The sequence below is a fragment of the Leptonychotes weddellii genome, chromosome 4, assembly GCF_054177405.1.
Source record: "Leptonychotes weddellii isolate Sample4059 chromosome 4, ASM5417740v2, whole genome shotgun sequence".
NCBI lineage: Eukaryota > Metazoa > Chordata > Mammalia > Carnivora > Phocidae > Leptonychotes > Leptonychotes weddellii.
Genome location: NC_138372.1, coordinates 38,598,948 through 38,613,087, shown reverse-complemented (window position 1 = coordinate 38,613,087; position 14,140 = coordinate 38,598,948). Strand labels below are relative to the sequence as shown.

At 39.2% G+C, this 14,140-nt stretch overlaps 1 protein-coding gene across 1 annotated transcript in view; it reads right to left on the bottom strand.

Annotated features, from left to right (window-relative positions):
• ZYG11B (zyg-11 family member B, cell cycle regulator) overlaps positions 1 to 14,140 on the bottom strand; it is a 67,372-nt gene that overhangs the window by 31,403 nt on the left and 21,829 nt on the right. Inside the window, exon 3 of the mRNA XM_031025262.2 lies at positions 2,657 to 3,411. Coding sequence (XP_030881122.1) covers positions 2,657 to 3,411 — 755 coding nt within the window. The remainder of the gene's footprint in view (positions 1 to 2,656; positions 3,412 to 14,140) is intronic.

The following is a 14,140-nucleotide window of genomic DNA, read 5'->3' as shown; positions in this document are numbered from 1 at the left end:
GTAATAACAGCTCCATTTGTGAAATCAAACTTGTTTCACAAAAAAGAATAAAATATAAAAAATAAAAAACAAAAAAAACCCCACAAACTTGTTTCACAGAGGCATTGTGAAATACAGATGTCCTACTAGTCTCAATTTTATAACTTAGTCTAATTCACTGGAGGGTCTGTTGGTTGTAAGAAGAAATAAGCAAAAACTGTACTGCTCTGGGATCATACCTATTATAGGATCTTTGCCTTAAGAATATTATTTAGCTTAACATACCAGGGACACATTCCTTTCATCCTTTAGGATGAAGGTCGAGCTCACCTCATCTCGGAAATTCTCCCTTAACTCCCAGCACACAGGGATTTTTTCCCCTTTTAATTTTTAGAATTCTTTACTATTAGACCAATTTGTTAGGCAGTTAAGTAACATTACAATAGGGCGCCTGGGTGGCTCAGTTGGTTAAGCGACTGCCTTCGGCTCAGGTCATGATCCTGGAGTCCCTGGATCGAGTCCCGCATCAGGCTCCCTGCTTGGCAGGGAGTCTGCTTCTCCCTCTGACCCTCCCCCCTCTCATGCTCTCTGTCTCTCATTCGCTCTCTCTCAAATAAATAAAAATAAAATCTAAAAAAAAAAAAAAAAAGTAACATTACAATAGTAATTTACGTTTTTATATTTCCTTCATCAACAAGCCCTGTGCTAAAAATCTGTTTTGTTCTATAACAAGTTAAGTAAGGTCCTCACACTTCTTGTTGCCCTGCACCTGGCTTATGTGACCTTTCCAAGTCTGGCCCTGGTGCCTACTTTTCCAGCCTCATCTCATTGCTCTGTGACTTTCTACTGTTGAGCTCTAGCCACAGTGGCCTTTCTTTCAGTTCCTTGGATGTACTGTGCTCCTTCCTACCACACATATTTTGCATATATTATTCTCTCTGCCTGGAATGTTCTCTACCAAGCTACTCACCCTTAAGATCTCCACTCATTCATCAATTCTTCAGAGAAGCCTTAAATTAAGTCAAGTCTCTCTGTTAAACACTCTCATATATAATACTGCATTATCTTCTAGATTTTAGCACAATATAGTTTAAAGCCTATATACAGGCATGTATATATGATATACATATATATGTATGTGATATATATATTTAAATATATGTGTTTATGTATATTTAAAGCACACGCACACACATTTGGCACATGGTATTTGATTGCTTGACTCCCTCACTAAATTACAAGCTCCATGAGGGCAAAATCATGTCTGTTTGGCCCCACCATCAAATCCCCATGCCCAGCACTTGATAAAATATTGAATGAATAAAAAAGAGTAACTCAAAATCATTTTCTACATTCTATTTTTTAAGGTCTAAATTTACAAATAACCTAAGAACTAAGATGTTTATAAGATATTTACAACTAACCTTCCTTCTCCTTTTTTGAATCTGTCATGATTACTCAAAAAAGATACCTTGCCTTTTGGGTCACAATATCCACTTCTAGGCCATCCCTGACTCTGCTCCAGGTAGGATCAAAGGATGCTTCTGCTTAATTAAGTGTAGGCAGTAGGGGGAAAAAATGGGGCTCTGGAATTAGATGTAAATCCAAATGTTGGTTCTAACTGTAAATCATATAATTTTTTTTTTAAAGATTTTATTTATTTATTTGAGAGAGAGAATGAGATAGAGAGAGCATGAGAGGGGAGATGGTCAGAGGGAGAAGCAGACTCCCTGCTGAGCACAGAGCCCGATGTGGAACTCGATCCCGGGACTCCAGGACCATGAGCCGAGCCGAAGGCAGTCGCCCAACCAACTGAGCCACCCAGGCGCCCTAAATCATATAACTTCTGAGTCTATGTTTCTCATCTGTAAAATGAAGCAAATACCTATCAATATAAGGCTTCTAGAGGATTCACAGTGTATATTAGAAAAATATTAGTTTTCCTTAAACTTGTCACAATTGTATCCTTCAAGGTCTGACTCAGATACCATCTTTTCCATCAAGCCTCAAATTCTCCAGCTGGAAGAAATTTCTTCTACTCATTACACTGATCTTTGGGTTTATAGTTATTTATGATTGTATCACCACCAAGACTAAGCTCCTTGAAGGCAGATCCTGTATCTTTTTCATCTTTGAATCCCAAGTACCAAGCAGACAAATTTAAATCATTAGGCATGAAACACCTTAAGAAAAGCAAAATTGCACCACTTCTACAGTAAAGATCTCCTTGGAGAACTTGACTTCCCAATGGTATCAATTCAACAAGGAGTATCCTTAGTTTTTTAAAGTGACCAATTAGAAACGGTATGTTACAGTGGTTCAAAATATCTAAATATTACCATCATGAAAACTATCATTTATCCAAGGCCTACTACGTGACTTGCACTTTACATATACAATTATTAATCTTTAGAAGAATTCTGTTAGATAGAATATCTGTTTTATAAATAAAGAAATGGAAACCCAAAAAGTTACATCCTTATCTTGGTCTGGGTCACAAAGCAAGCAAGCTAGGATTTTAATTGGGATTCTCTGACTCTAAAGCAAGGCCTTTCCACTATACAACGCCGTTTTTCGTCGACATGTTCCATATATTGTTAGACATTCATCTTAATGGAGCCTTATGCAGCTAAGACATCGGTCAGCCTGACAAAATAATACATTTTAAAAGTCTAACCTTCAAATGTCCTTCACCGGTGAGGAATTCAGAGTAACCTGCATCAGTGGCCAGCAAACCTACAAACTGCATGCTGGGCCGTTGTTGTATGAAGGCTTCAACAGCTTTATCTGTCACGTGCTTTCTCCCAGAAACATCTAGGGAGACAAGGTTGGGTAGGATGTCCTTTTGTTCTAGTAAGCGAAGAGCTATGTCTGATGTAAACTGTTTGTCATCTGAAATATCAAGATGATTCAGATGTTTTAGTTCCCGAACAACATCCAGTATCTGGGTAGTTGTCATTTTTAAACATTTCAAGTGGTGCATGGTTAGAGACTTGAGTCGGTCTTTGCAGGCCAGCAAAGCTGTGATGTCTGTGATTGAGGTGTTAGAAATATCCAGGCTCTCTAATCTTGGCAATGAGGCAACTTCAGCGAGGTCTTCATTGTAAAAGAGAACATTGGTAATGCTTAATGCTCGAAGGCCAGAAAGCCGGCTGAAGCACCGCTCATAAGGATCTTCGAGGGAAAGAGTTAATGAGTTCAGCACGAGGCACTGGAGATTTTGCTGGATCCATTTGTTACTGCCAAGCCCACTGATGATGTCTGTAATCGTGATGTCTGCATTCACACCTGTAGCATCAAGTTCCACTAACTTGTGATGGCAGAAAGCTTTCCGGAAAGCAACAGCAGAGATCTTGGCTTTCCGAATGCAAGCACGCTTTAAGCGCATCTGGTTGCCCCTGAAAATACCTACAGTTCCATCATTCAGTAGACCTGGAAAAAAATAAGCAGCACTTTAATTTCAAAAGATAATTAAAGAACAGCTAAAATTTCCAGCACACTTTACATCTCCCAAGCACACCCATGTAAAAATATTTCATTTAATATACATAACAATTCCATGAGGTAAGAATATTATTATTACAACTTATAGATGAGTAAACTAGGGCTGAGAAAAGTGGCTTTCCAAGATCATGGGGCTAGCGAGTGACTATGGTAGATATTGCAGATATTCACTAACATCTGGTTCTACTTGTCTTCCTGGACACGCAGACCGCTACATTTCCCAGCCCATCCTTGGAATTAGATGGGGCCATGTGCCTAGTTCTGACCAATGGCCTATAGGTTGAAGCACCTGAGAGCCAGTGCATGATTTCCTATGCTACCTTTTCCTGCTATGACAAATAAGGAGTCTTCAAGTTCTAGACAGTATAGATTTCTGAGAGTAGAGCCTCCATCAGCTTGGATCCAAGAATGACCATGGAGCAGAACCCTCCATGGACTTGCAGCATTTGAGTGAGGTATAAACAAACTTTATGTTAAGCTATTGAATTTGGGGAATTAATTTGTTACCAATACATTACTAGTCTATCCTTCAATTTCACTATAATACATTATTACACACACAAACATATATATACACACATATATTTAGCACATACATATCTACATTGAGATCACTGGCTAGATCCGAAATCTTATTAAAAGGATCTAGAGGTTATAGTCACTTTCTGTCAGATAAATTCAAATAAAGTGGATACAGGAACCTCTTAAAGTCCCTTAGAGATCCACCCAACTAGCAATTAATAGTGCAAGAAAGTATATGATGCTTTGGAACCACATCAATCTCAACCATATCACCATATCAATTAAATATTTCCTGTGAAAGTAACAGCCATGCCAATAAAAAACAGCCTAAGAACAGTCTAGGGTGAGTGAACAGTTAGGACCAGGTAAATAAATAGCCTGGAGTCAAGGGAAGAACTCCAAGCGGCACCTCTGGAGACTCATACTAAAGATACAGCTTGGGCTGCTAGCTTAGTCACCCTTATATTAGAACTAAAGTATTTTTTTAAAGGGAACACTGCTTTCTAGTGGATTCTGCAGACTTATTCATGGTTAAAGAGTTAAAATCGGGGCGCCTGGGTGGCTCAGTTGTTAAGTGTCTGCCTTCGGCTCAGGTCATGATCCCAGGGTCCTGGGATCGAGTCCCACATCAGGCTCCCTCCTCGGCGGGAAGCCTGCTCTCCCTCTCCCACTCCTGCTGCTTGTGTTCCTGCTCTCGCTCTCTCTGTCAAATAAATAAATAAAATCTTAAAAAAAAAAGTTAAAATCAAGAAAAACCTTTACCTGTCACAGTGGACAAAAATGACTATATATTAGGAACTCCATTATTCTAGAGCTATACTGTCCAAACCAGTAGTCACTAGCCACACACAACTACTGAGCACTCGAAATGCAGATAGTCCAAACTGAGGTATGCTGTAAGTGTAAAATATACAACAGATTTTGAAGATTTAGTACAAAAAATGTAAAATATCTCATTAATAACTTTCATATTGACTACATGTTAAATGGTATTTTGGATATATTGGGTTGAATAAAATTATGAATTAGTTTCACCAGTTTCTACTTTTAAAATGTGGCCACTAGTAAATTTAAAATTATATATGTGGGGGTAGCTGGGTGGCTCAGTCAGTTAAGCGTCTGCCTTTAGCACAGGTCATGATCTCAGGGTCTTGGGATCAAGCCCTGTGTTGGGCTCCCTGCTCAGTGGGGGGCCTGCTTCTCCCTCTTCTCCTCCCCCTGCTTATGCTCTCTCTCTCCCTCTGACAAATAACTAAAATCTTAAAAAAATAATAAAATTACATACGTGCCTCACATTTGTGGCTCATGTTATATTTCTATTGGGCAGTGCGGTTCTAGAGATAGTCTTAAAATTCTATTTCAGGGGAGTACATTTCATGGTAAGGTTCCAGCCATTGAACAGTTATTAAACAATTATTATATGTCAAACACTATCAAATGTGTATACAAAGAAAATTAAGACATGCCCCTATACTCAAAGAATTCAAAATTCCACGGAGTGAAAGTCTCAAACAGTGTAACAAAATGAGATCTATGTTGTATCAGAGTCAAGTACAAAGTACCATGGAAACAAAGAAAAAGAAGCAACCCATCATTCCTGAAGATCTAGAAAGATTCAACAGCAGAGGTAATCTTTGAGTAAGTCCTTCGAAGATGAAGGAAAAATTCAAGGATGGAGAAAGAAGGGTTGTATTAAAGGAAGAATAAATAGCATAAACAAAGCCTTAGCATACATATATCGAATCATGTTGTACACCTGAAACTAATATGTTATATGTCAATTTTATCTCCATTTTAAAATGCCCCCCCAAAAGGCCTCAGAGATGTAAAAGCACAACACATAGTTAGAAAATGGCAAGTAGAGGGCGCCTGGGTGGCTCAGTTGGTTAAGCGACTGCCTTCGGCTCAGGTCATGATCCCAGGGTCCTGGGATCGAGTCCCACATCGGGCTCCCGGCTCAGCAGGAAGCCTGCTTCTCCCTCTCCCACTCCCCCTGCTTGTGTTCCTGCTCTCGCTGTCTCTGTCTCTGTCAAATAAATAAATAAAAAATCTTTAAAAAAAAAAAAAAAAAGAAAATGGCAAGTAGTTCTACATTGCTTGAACGTGAGAAACAGGCAGAGCTATAAGATGTTTCCCTGATAAAGAGGGGAAGAACATTAGTAAAGACCTAGATATGACTGAGAACATGATGCAATCCCGGAGATTTAAGCACGCAAGTGGGGAGAGGCAAGAAATGAGGTGGGAAGGTAAGTTAGGGCTAGATAACGCTGAAAGATAAAGGGAAGAAAAGCAGATCAGCCAGGGACCTTGGGACCCCAAAAATGATATGGTGAGGTTCCTGAGTTTTTTTCTTGCTCCATATATCCCAGACTTAAAGTTGAAGAAGTTGGTAACCCAGAAATGCTGAGAAGCGGAGGCAAAAAAAAAAAACAACAGGGCGCCTGGGTGGCTCAGTCGTTAAGCGTTTGCCTTCGGCTCAGGTCATGATCCCAGGATCCTGGGATCGAGCCCCGCATCGGGGCTCCCTGCTCCGCGGGAAGCCTGCTTCTCCCTCTCCCACTCCCCCTGCTTGTGTTCCCTCTCTCGCTGTGTCTCTCTCTGTCAAATAAATAAATAAAATCTTTAAAAAACAAAAAACAAAAAACAAAAAACAGCTCCAAAAAAAATCATCTCATTGTAGCTAAAGAACCAGGAAAAAAGTTTAGCAAGACAGAAAACTTTTAGACAAGAACTTTACTTCAGCCAAATACCACAGAAAAGACTGTGGTCCCACCCTCCCCCACACCAGCAAATGCCATGAGGGGAGCCTAGACTCTTACCCTTGCTAGCTGTAACTAGTTGCTCCAATCTCCCCACAGGGAGGTGTTAGAGAAGTCTGAGTAGGGAGCCAGGATTTTCATCCATGTTGGGCGGTAAGAACCACTCTTTCCCCTATGATGGCAATGGATACCATGTGGGGAGCCTGGACTTTCACATTCATTTGGCAGTAATGAGGTGCTCCTCCCTTTTCCTACTGGGTTGGTCTCAAACAAAGCCTGATGAAGAATCAAGACTTTCACTACTGCCCAACAGTAATGAGGCCACCTCACCCCAACATGGTGTCAGTGGAGGCCAACTGGGGAGAGAAATGAGGTACTCACACCCCTCTCAGCTAGGGAGATATCAACAGAATCCTAGTGGGGAACCAGAATGCCATTCCCTGCATAACAATGATGAGAAGTCCCATATCTTGGGTGCCAACAGAAGTCAAGTGGGAACCAGAACATTTACCCCAATCTGGCAATAACAAGGCAGTGCCTCTACCTTCCCCTGCTGGAGTGGTGTCAGAGACACAAACCAAAACAGAAAAGTCTCCTAATATCCTAAATGTCCAGATTTCAATAAAAAAATCACTCGTCATACCAAGGATGAAAAAAAGAAAATCTATAGATGTCAACACTGAGATAACAGAAAATGTTAAAATTAGACAGATTTTATTTATTTTTTTGAAGATTTTATTTATTTATTTGTCAGAGAGAGAGAGAACAAGCAGGGGGAGCAGTAGAGGGAGAGGAAGAAGCGGGCTCCCCGCTCAGTGGGGAGCCTGATGTGGGGCTTGATCCCAGCACCCTGGGATCATGACCTGAGCCAAAGGTAGACACTTAACCGACTGAGCCACCCAGGCGTCCCTATTTGACAGATTTTAAAGAAGCCATCATAAAAATGCACGTGAGCAATTATAAACATGCTCAAAAGCAATAAAAAATAGAAAGCCTCAGCAAAGAAATAGAAAATATAAAGAACCAAATGGGGCGCCTGGGTGGCTCAGTCAGTTAAGTGTCTGCCTTTGGCTCAGGTCATGATCTTTGGGTCCTGGGATTGAGCCCTGTGCCGGGCTCCCTGCTCATCGAGTCTGCTTGTCCCTTTCCCTCTGCCCCTTCCCCACCCCCACTCGTGCTCTCTCTCTCAGGTAAATAAATAAAATCTTAAAAAAAAAAAAAGAAGAAGAACCAACTAGAAATCTTAGAACTGAAAAAAAAATAATGGTTGGGCTCAATAACAGAATGGAAGGAACAAGAGAATCAGTGAACTAAAAGATAAAACAATAGAAAATACCCAAATTTAAATAACAGGAAAGAAAAATAGACTGAAGAAAAAAAAAAAAACTGAACAGAGCTATTTGTGTCACTGAAGTCCCAGAAGAAGAGAAAGAGGGCAAGGCTGAAAAAATACTTGAAGAAATAATGGCTACCTATCAGAATGACTCAAACAGTAATAATAGCAAATGCTGGCAAGTTTGTGGAGAAACTGGATCAGTCATATATTACTGGTAGAAATATAAAATGGGACTGTGACTCTGGAAAACAGTTTGGCAATTTCTTAAAACCTAAACACACAACTACCATACAATCCTGCAATAGCATTCCTGGGAATTTATCCCAGAGAAATGAAGACATATGTTAAAACAAAACCTTCAAATGAATGATTACAGCATTATAAGATTCATAATATATTATATTACATTCATAACAGCTAAAAACTGGAAATTCAGAGGTCCTTCAGTGGATGAATGTTTATACAAACTGATATACTCTGAAACATGGGCTACTCAGCAATAAAAAAGAATGGACTGATAAACACAACAATCTGGATGAATCTCCTCAGAATTATACGGAGTTAAAAAAGCCAACTCCAAAAGGTTACATACTGAATGGTTCCATTTACATAATATTCTTGAAATGTCAAAATTACAAAAATGGTTGCCGGGGATTATGGAGAGGGAAGGGGCAGGAGAGAAGTGAAGGTGGCTATAAAAAGACAACATGAAGGATCTTTGTGGAGACAGAAATCTTGACCATACGTCAACATCCTGGTTGTACTACGGTTTTACAAGACACTATCACTGGAGAAAGAGGATCTCATCTAAATTATTTATTACAACTCCACGTGAATCAACAATTATCTAAAAATACAAAGTTTAGCGGGACACCTGCCTGACTCAGTTGGTAGAGTGTGTGACTCCTGATCATGGGGTCATGAGTTTGAGCCCCATGTTAGGCATAGAGAATACTTGAAACAAACAAACAAACAAATCTTTGGAGGCACCTGGCGACTCTTGATCTCAGGGTTTTAAGTTCGAGCTCCACGTTGGGTGTAGAGATTAGTTAAAACTAATATCTTGGGGTACCTGGCTGGCTCAGACAGTGGAGCATGCAGGTCTTAATCTCTGGGTCATGAGTTCAGGCCCCATGTTGGGTTTGGAGATTGCTTAAATAAATAAACTAAAAAAAAAAAAAATCTTGGGGTACCTGGTGGCTCAGTCAGTTAAGTGTCTGCCTTCTGCTCAGGTCATGATCCCAGGGTCCTGGGACGCAGCCCTGTGTCGGGCTCCCTGCTCATTGGGGAGCCTGCTTCTCCCGCTCCTCCCCACTCTTGCTCTATCTCTGTCGTTATTTCTGTCTCCCTTTCTCAAATGGATGGATAAAATCTTAAAAAAAAAAATCTTTAGAGGTGCATGGGTGGCTCATTGGTTAAGTGTCCGACTCTGATCTCAGCTCAGGTCTTGATCTCAGGGTCGTGATTTCAAGCCCCGCGTTGGGCTTCATGCTGGGCATGGAGCCTACTTTTAAAAAAAAATCTTTAAAAGCAAACCAACAAATACATAAAACCAGGTTTAATTAAAAAAAAAAAAAGATCACTGAGGAAAATTGAAGGCGTGCTGACATGGAGTTAATTCCATCTGATGACTTCAATTTTCTTGCTTAGAGTAAATGGGAGAAAGTCTGAGAAGAGCAAAGAATATCTGAAACAATTATTAGGAGCACTGAGTAGCTGATCAGGGAAATGCTCAAAAACCCCTGGGTAGTGCTGAGAGGCCCCATCTTTATATTACTGACTTGACTCTTCACCATTCAGGTCTCAGCCTAGTTACTGCCTCCCCAGAGAAGCTATCTCTGACCATGCAATCTAAAGTAGATGCCTTCTCTTTTTATTCTCTATGACAGAATTGTGTTTTTTCCCTCAGAGAACTGATCACAAGTTGTAATTCCATATATGTTTGTTTGCTCCTTAACTACAGTTAAGAAAGAAATAAGTTCCATTGAATTATATGATCCATGAGAGCAAGATTCCTGTGTACACTCAATACCTAACGTAATGCCTGGCACACAACAGGTGTTTGATAATTTTCTTCTTCTCTGGTTCCTCCTTCCCATACATTTTACTTCTATTGGGCCTCTTCTGAACCCACTAGTAACTCCTTTCACACATACATTAAGGATCTTCTGCTAAGGACCCTTGTACAAACGAAAAATGGAAACAGATCCTGAGTTAGGACTAATGTTTTCCTATTCACACCACAAAATATATTTACACATTTTTAAAAAGATTTTATTTATTTGACAGGGAGAGAGAAAGAGAGAGAGACAGCACACAAGCAAGGGAAGTGGCAGGCAGAAGGAGAGGGAGAAGCAGACTCCCTGCTGAGCAGGGAGCCCAAAGCGGGGCTGGATCCCAGAACCCTGGGATCACGATCTGAGCCAAAGGCAGACACTTAACTGACTAAATCACCCCAGTGCCCCTATTTACACATATTTTTTAATGTTAGTTTTGTCTTTTACAGATGAAACTTTAGACTCTTCAGTTAATTAAGACTCATTTTAATCTTATAGTGACTATCACAGTGCATTACAAAATTTGCTCTCAAATTTTGATATCATACACATACATGTAGTAAAACAGGTTACTCCTGGCCTCTCTGGGTCATTCTACATTAAGTAAATGTTTCTAGTAACTAAGTTTAAGTCTCTACATTTAAGAGTAATAAAATTAAAAGAGCAAAGAATTTTAAAAAGAGCATGAGATCTAGATATCAATCCTATGTTAAAATCCTGGTTTCAACATTTATTTGCTATTTGACACTAGACAAATTATTCCACAAGTCTAAGATTCCTTATCTGTGAAAGGAAGACTCCTTATCTGTAAAAGGTAAGATTCTTTATCTGGGGTGCCTAGATGGCTCAGATGGTTAAGCGTCTGCCTTCGGCTCAGGGCATGATCCCAGGGTCCTGGGATGAGTTCTGCATCAGGCTCCCTGCTCAGTGCAGAGCCTGCTTCTCTCTCTCCCTCTGCCATTTCCTCTGCTTGTGCTCTCTGGCTCTATCTCTCTGTCAAATAAATAAATAAAATCTTAAAAAAAAAAAAAAGATTCTTTATCTGTTGTGTGCCAGGCACTATGTTAGGTATTGAATAATTATATTTCCCTCACAGGGACTGCTGTGAAGATTAAATAATATATATAAAAATAATTTTGTAAACTGAAAGCACTACACAAATGTCATTACTATATCTGAAGGAAATCTTTCTAGATTATCTTCCCCTTCTTTCAAAAATAAACATACTGAAGAATCACCTATCTTTTTTCTTTCTTTTTTTTTTTTTTAAAGATTTTATTTATTTATTTGAGACAGAGAGAATGAGAGAGAGAGAGCACATGAGAGGGGGGAGGGTCAGAGGGAGAAGCAGGCTCCCTGCTGAGCAGCGAGCCCGATGCGGGACTTGATCCAGGGACTCCAGGATCATGACCTGAGCCGAAAGCAGTCGCTTAACGAACTGAGCCACCCAGGCGCCCTCACCTATCTTTTTTCCATGACCAATAATTGTACTTGCTACAATGTATTTAAGCTAAATCTTCCTTTACTGTCATACTATCCACCTGGGTTGTTAGTCTGCAGCCTGTGCCCTTCAGATTATTAATTCTTAATTTGTTATGGTTAAAGAACCAAGGTTATTAGAACCATGTACATTTAAGAATATGCTGCAGGTTATCTACACTGATGTGGGTGCTATCTAGATATATCTGTGGGAGGAGGTAAGCTTAGTATCCTCCTACGCTATCATCTTTCTCAGTACTCCCATTTAAGAATATGCTCTAAATGAGGGTTCCTCAAGGGCTTTTTTTTTTTTTTAATTTACTAGAGAGAGAGAAAGAGATAAGACAGAGAGAGAGCACGAGCAGGGAGCAGAGGAAGAGGGAGAAGCAGACTCCCTGCTGAGCAGGGAACCAGATGCGGGGCTCAATCCCAGGACCCCAAGATCATGACCTGAGCAGAAGGCAGACATTTAACCGACTGAGCTACCCAGGCATCCCAAAGGCTTCTTTCAAGGACTAAAGTACAGAAGCCTAAATGCAAGGATTTTGCCCCAAAGCATTTTTTATTTCTTTCTGGTTTAGGCTATAGACAGCTGAGGTGACCAGCAATGTGACCTCCAGAGAAGTGGGGTACCGCTCGGGGAATATAAGTCCTCAGTCACCTAGAAAGTCTAGTTGACTGTTCAAGGATGCAATCCATTATGTTTCAAAAGGTATTACTCTTTTTTTTTTTCCCCCAAAAGGCATTACTCTTTTCAATTTAATCCCAAAACAGAAGGCTAAACATGTCAAGGTGCATCAATTTAGATTAGGTACACAATATAACACAGAGGCATTACATTAGATGGCAAATATCTTATTCTGATTCCTAGCTCTTAAACACACATTTCTTGGAAAACTTTTAGCACCATGACACAGAATAAGCAATGATTATGACAAGAGAATCAAAGATCCCAGTAAGTAAAACTCTTTAGCACCGGGCTTATTTTAATAAAAACTACTACCAATACCATTACTCCTTTGAATTGGGAAAATAAGAAAAAAATTTGAATGTAAGTAAGTTAAGATTTTCTAAAATCATTGTTATTAGAAAAAATATTATAAATTCTAAGTGTTCATAGAACTTTTTTCCATTTTATTATGAAAATGTTCAAATACACAGAAAAATTGATGGAACAACTTTTTTAAATTGTGACAAGAATTGGCAGTATGTTCTTTTGCATACTGTCAGTAGTATCTACTCTTTTTTGTTTTTCAATTTTTTATATTTTCATTATTATCTATCTTAATCTACGTCTGACAAATTCATAAGTTGAATTTCAAACTTGTCATGTAACGTACAACACAGCCTAGAAATACTGTAAGGCTTTTTTTCAGATTGCTTTTTTAATTTTTATTTTTACTACTGAAGTATAGTTGACATACACTGTTATATTAGCTTCAGGTAAGTACTATCTACTCGTCTCTTTTGCAAAGAGATTAATTCAGAACAGTTTTTGGGGAATGAGGCAGGAAATAACATTGGGGTAATACAAATGGGGACAGCAAGTTATTTCTCTGACCCTCAGTTTCCTCATCTTGAAAAGAAGAGGTAGAAAACACATTCTGATGACACTACTCTGGAGGGTAATTTTTAGTTACACTTACTTAAAAACTACTTCCATTATTTTACCCATATAAAGCATTTGCCACAGAGCTAGTATATAATAACAAGTATCTAATAAATGTTAGCTGCTATTATTAGCTATCAGTAGTTACAGTTCAAAAAGAATCTATATAATAACAAGTATCTAATAAATGTTAGCTGCTATTATTAGCTATCAGTAGTTACAGTTCAAAAAGAATCTGGCAAATTAAGACTTTATTTATTTATTTTTTAAAGATTTTATTTATTTATTTGACAGAGAGAGACACAGCGAGAGAAGGAACACAAGCAGGGGGAGTGGGAGAGGGAGAAGCAGGCTTCCTGCAGAGCAGAGAGCCCGATGCGGGGCTCGATCCCAGGACCCCGGGACCATGACCCAAGCCGAAGGCAGACGCCCAACGACTGAGCCACCCAGGTGCCCCAAATTAAGACTTTAGTTAACATTTACTTTTTTTTTTTTTAACATTTACTTTTTTGATTTACAAGATTAGTTATATGTATATATATTTAAATTGAATATGTTGGGCATAGTCATTAAATTGAGACCAGAAAGAAATGAAAGCACTGACATAATCTCTTAAATTATTGTGCAGCTTTGTAAGGGACCTTTAACTTTACCATATGTAGTACCTATTGATATTAACCCAGTTCCTTTGGCAGGCTGAATTCAAAGAGACTACAGACTTGAGCAACTTAGTGAAAACCAAGGAATTCAAACATCTTCCAAAATTATTCCAAAATGCCTCAATTATACTCTTATTTCTCCCACCCTTCCTTGGAATGCATTATCTGGATTCATACTTTATATAAAGCCACAGCAAAAGTGTACAGCTTATCTGGCGTCTAGGAACAGGAATATC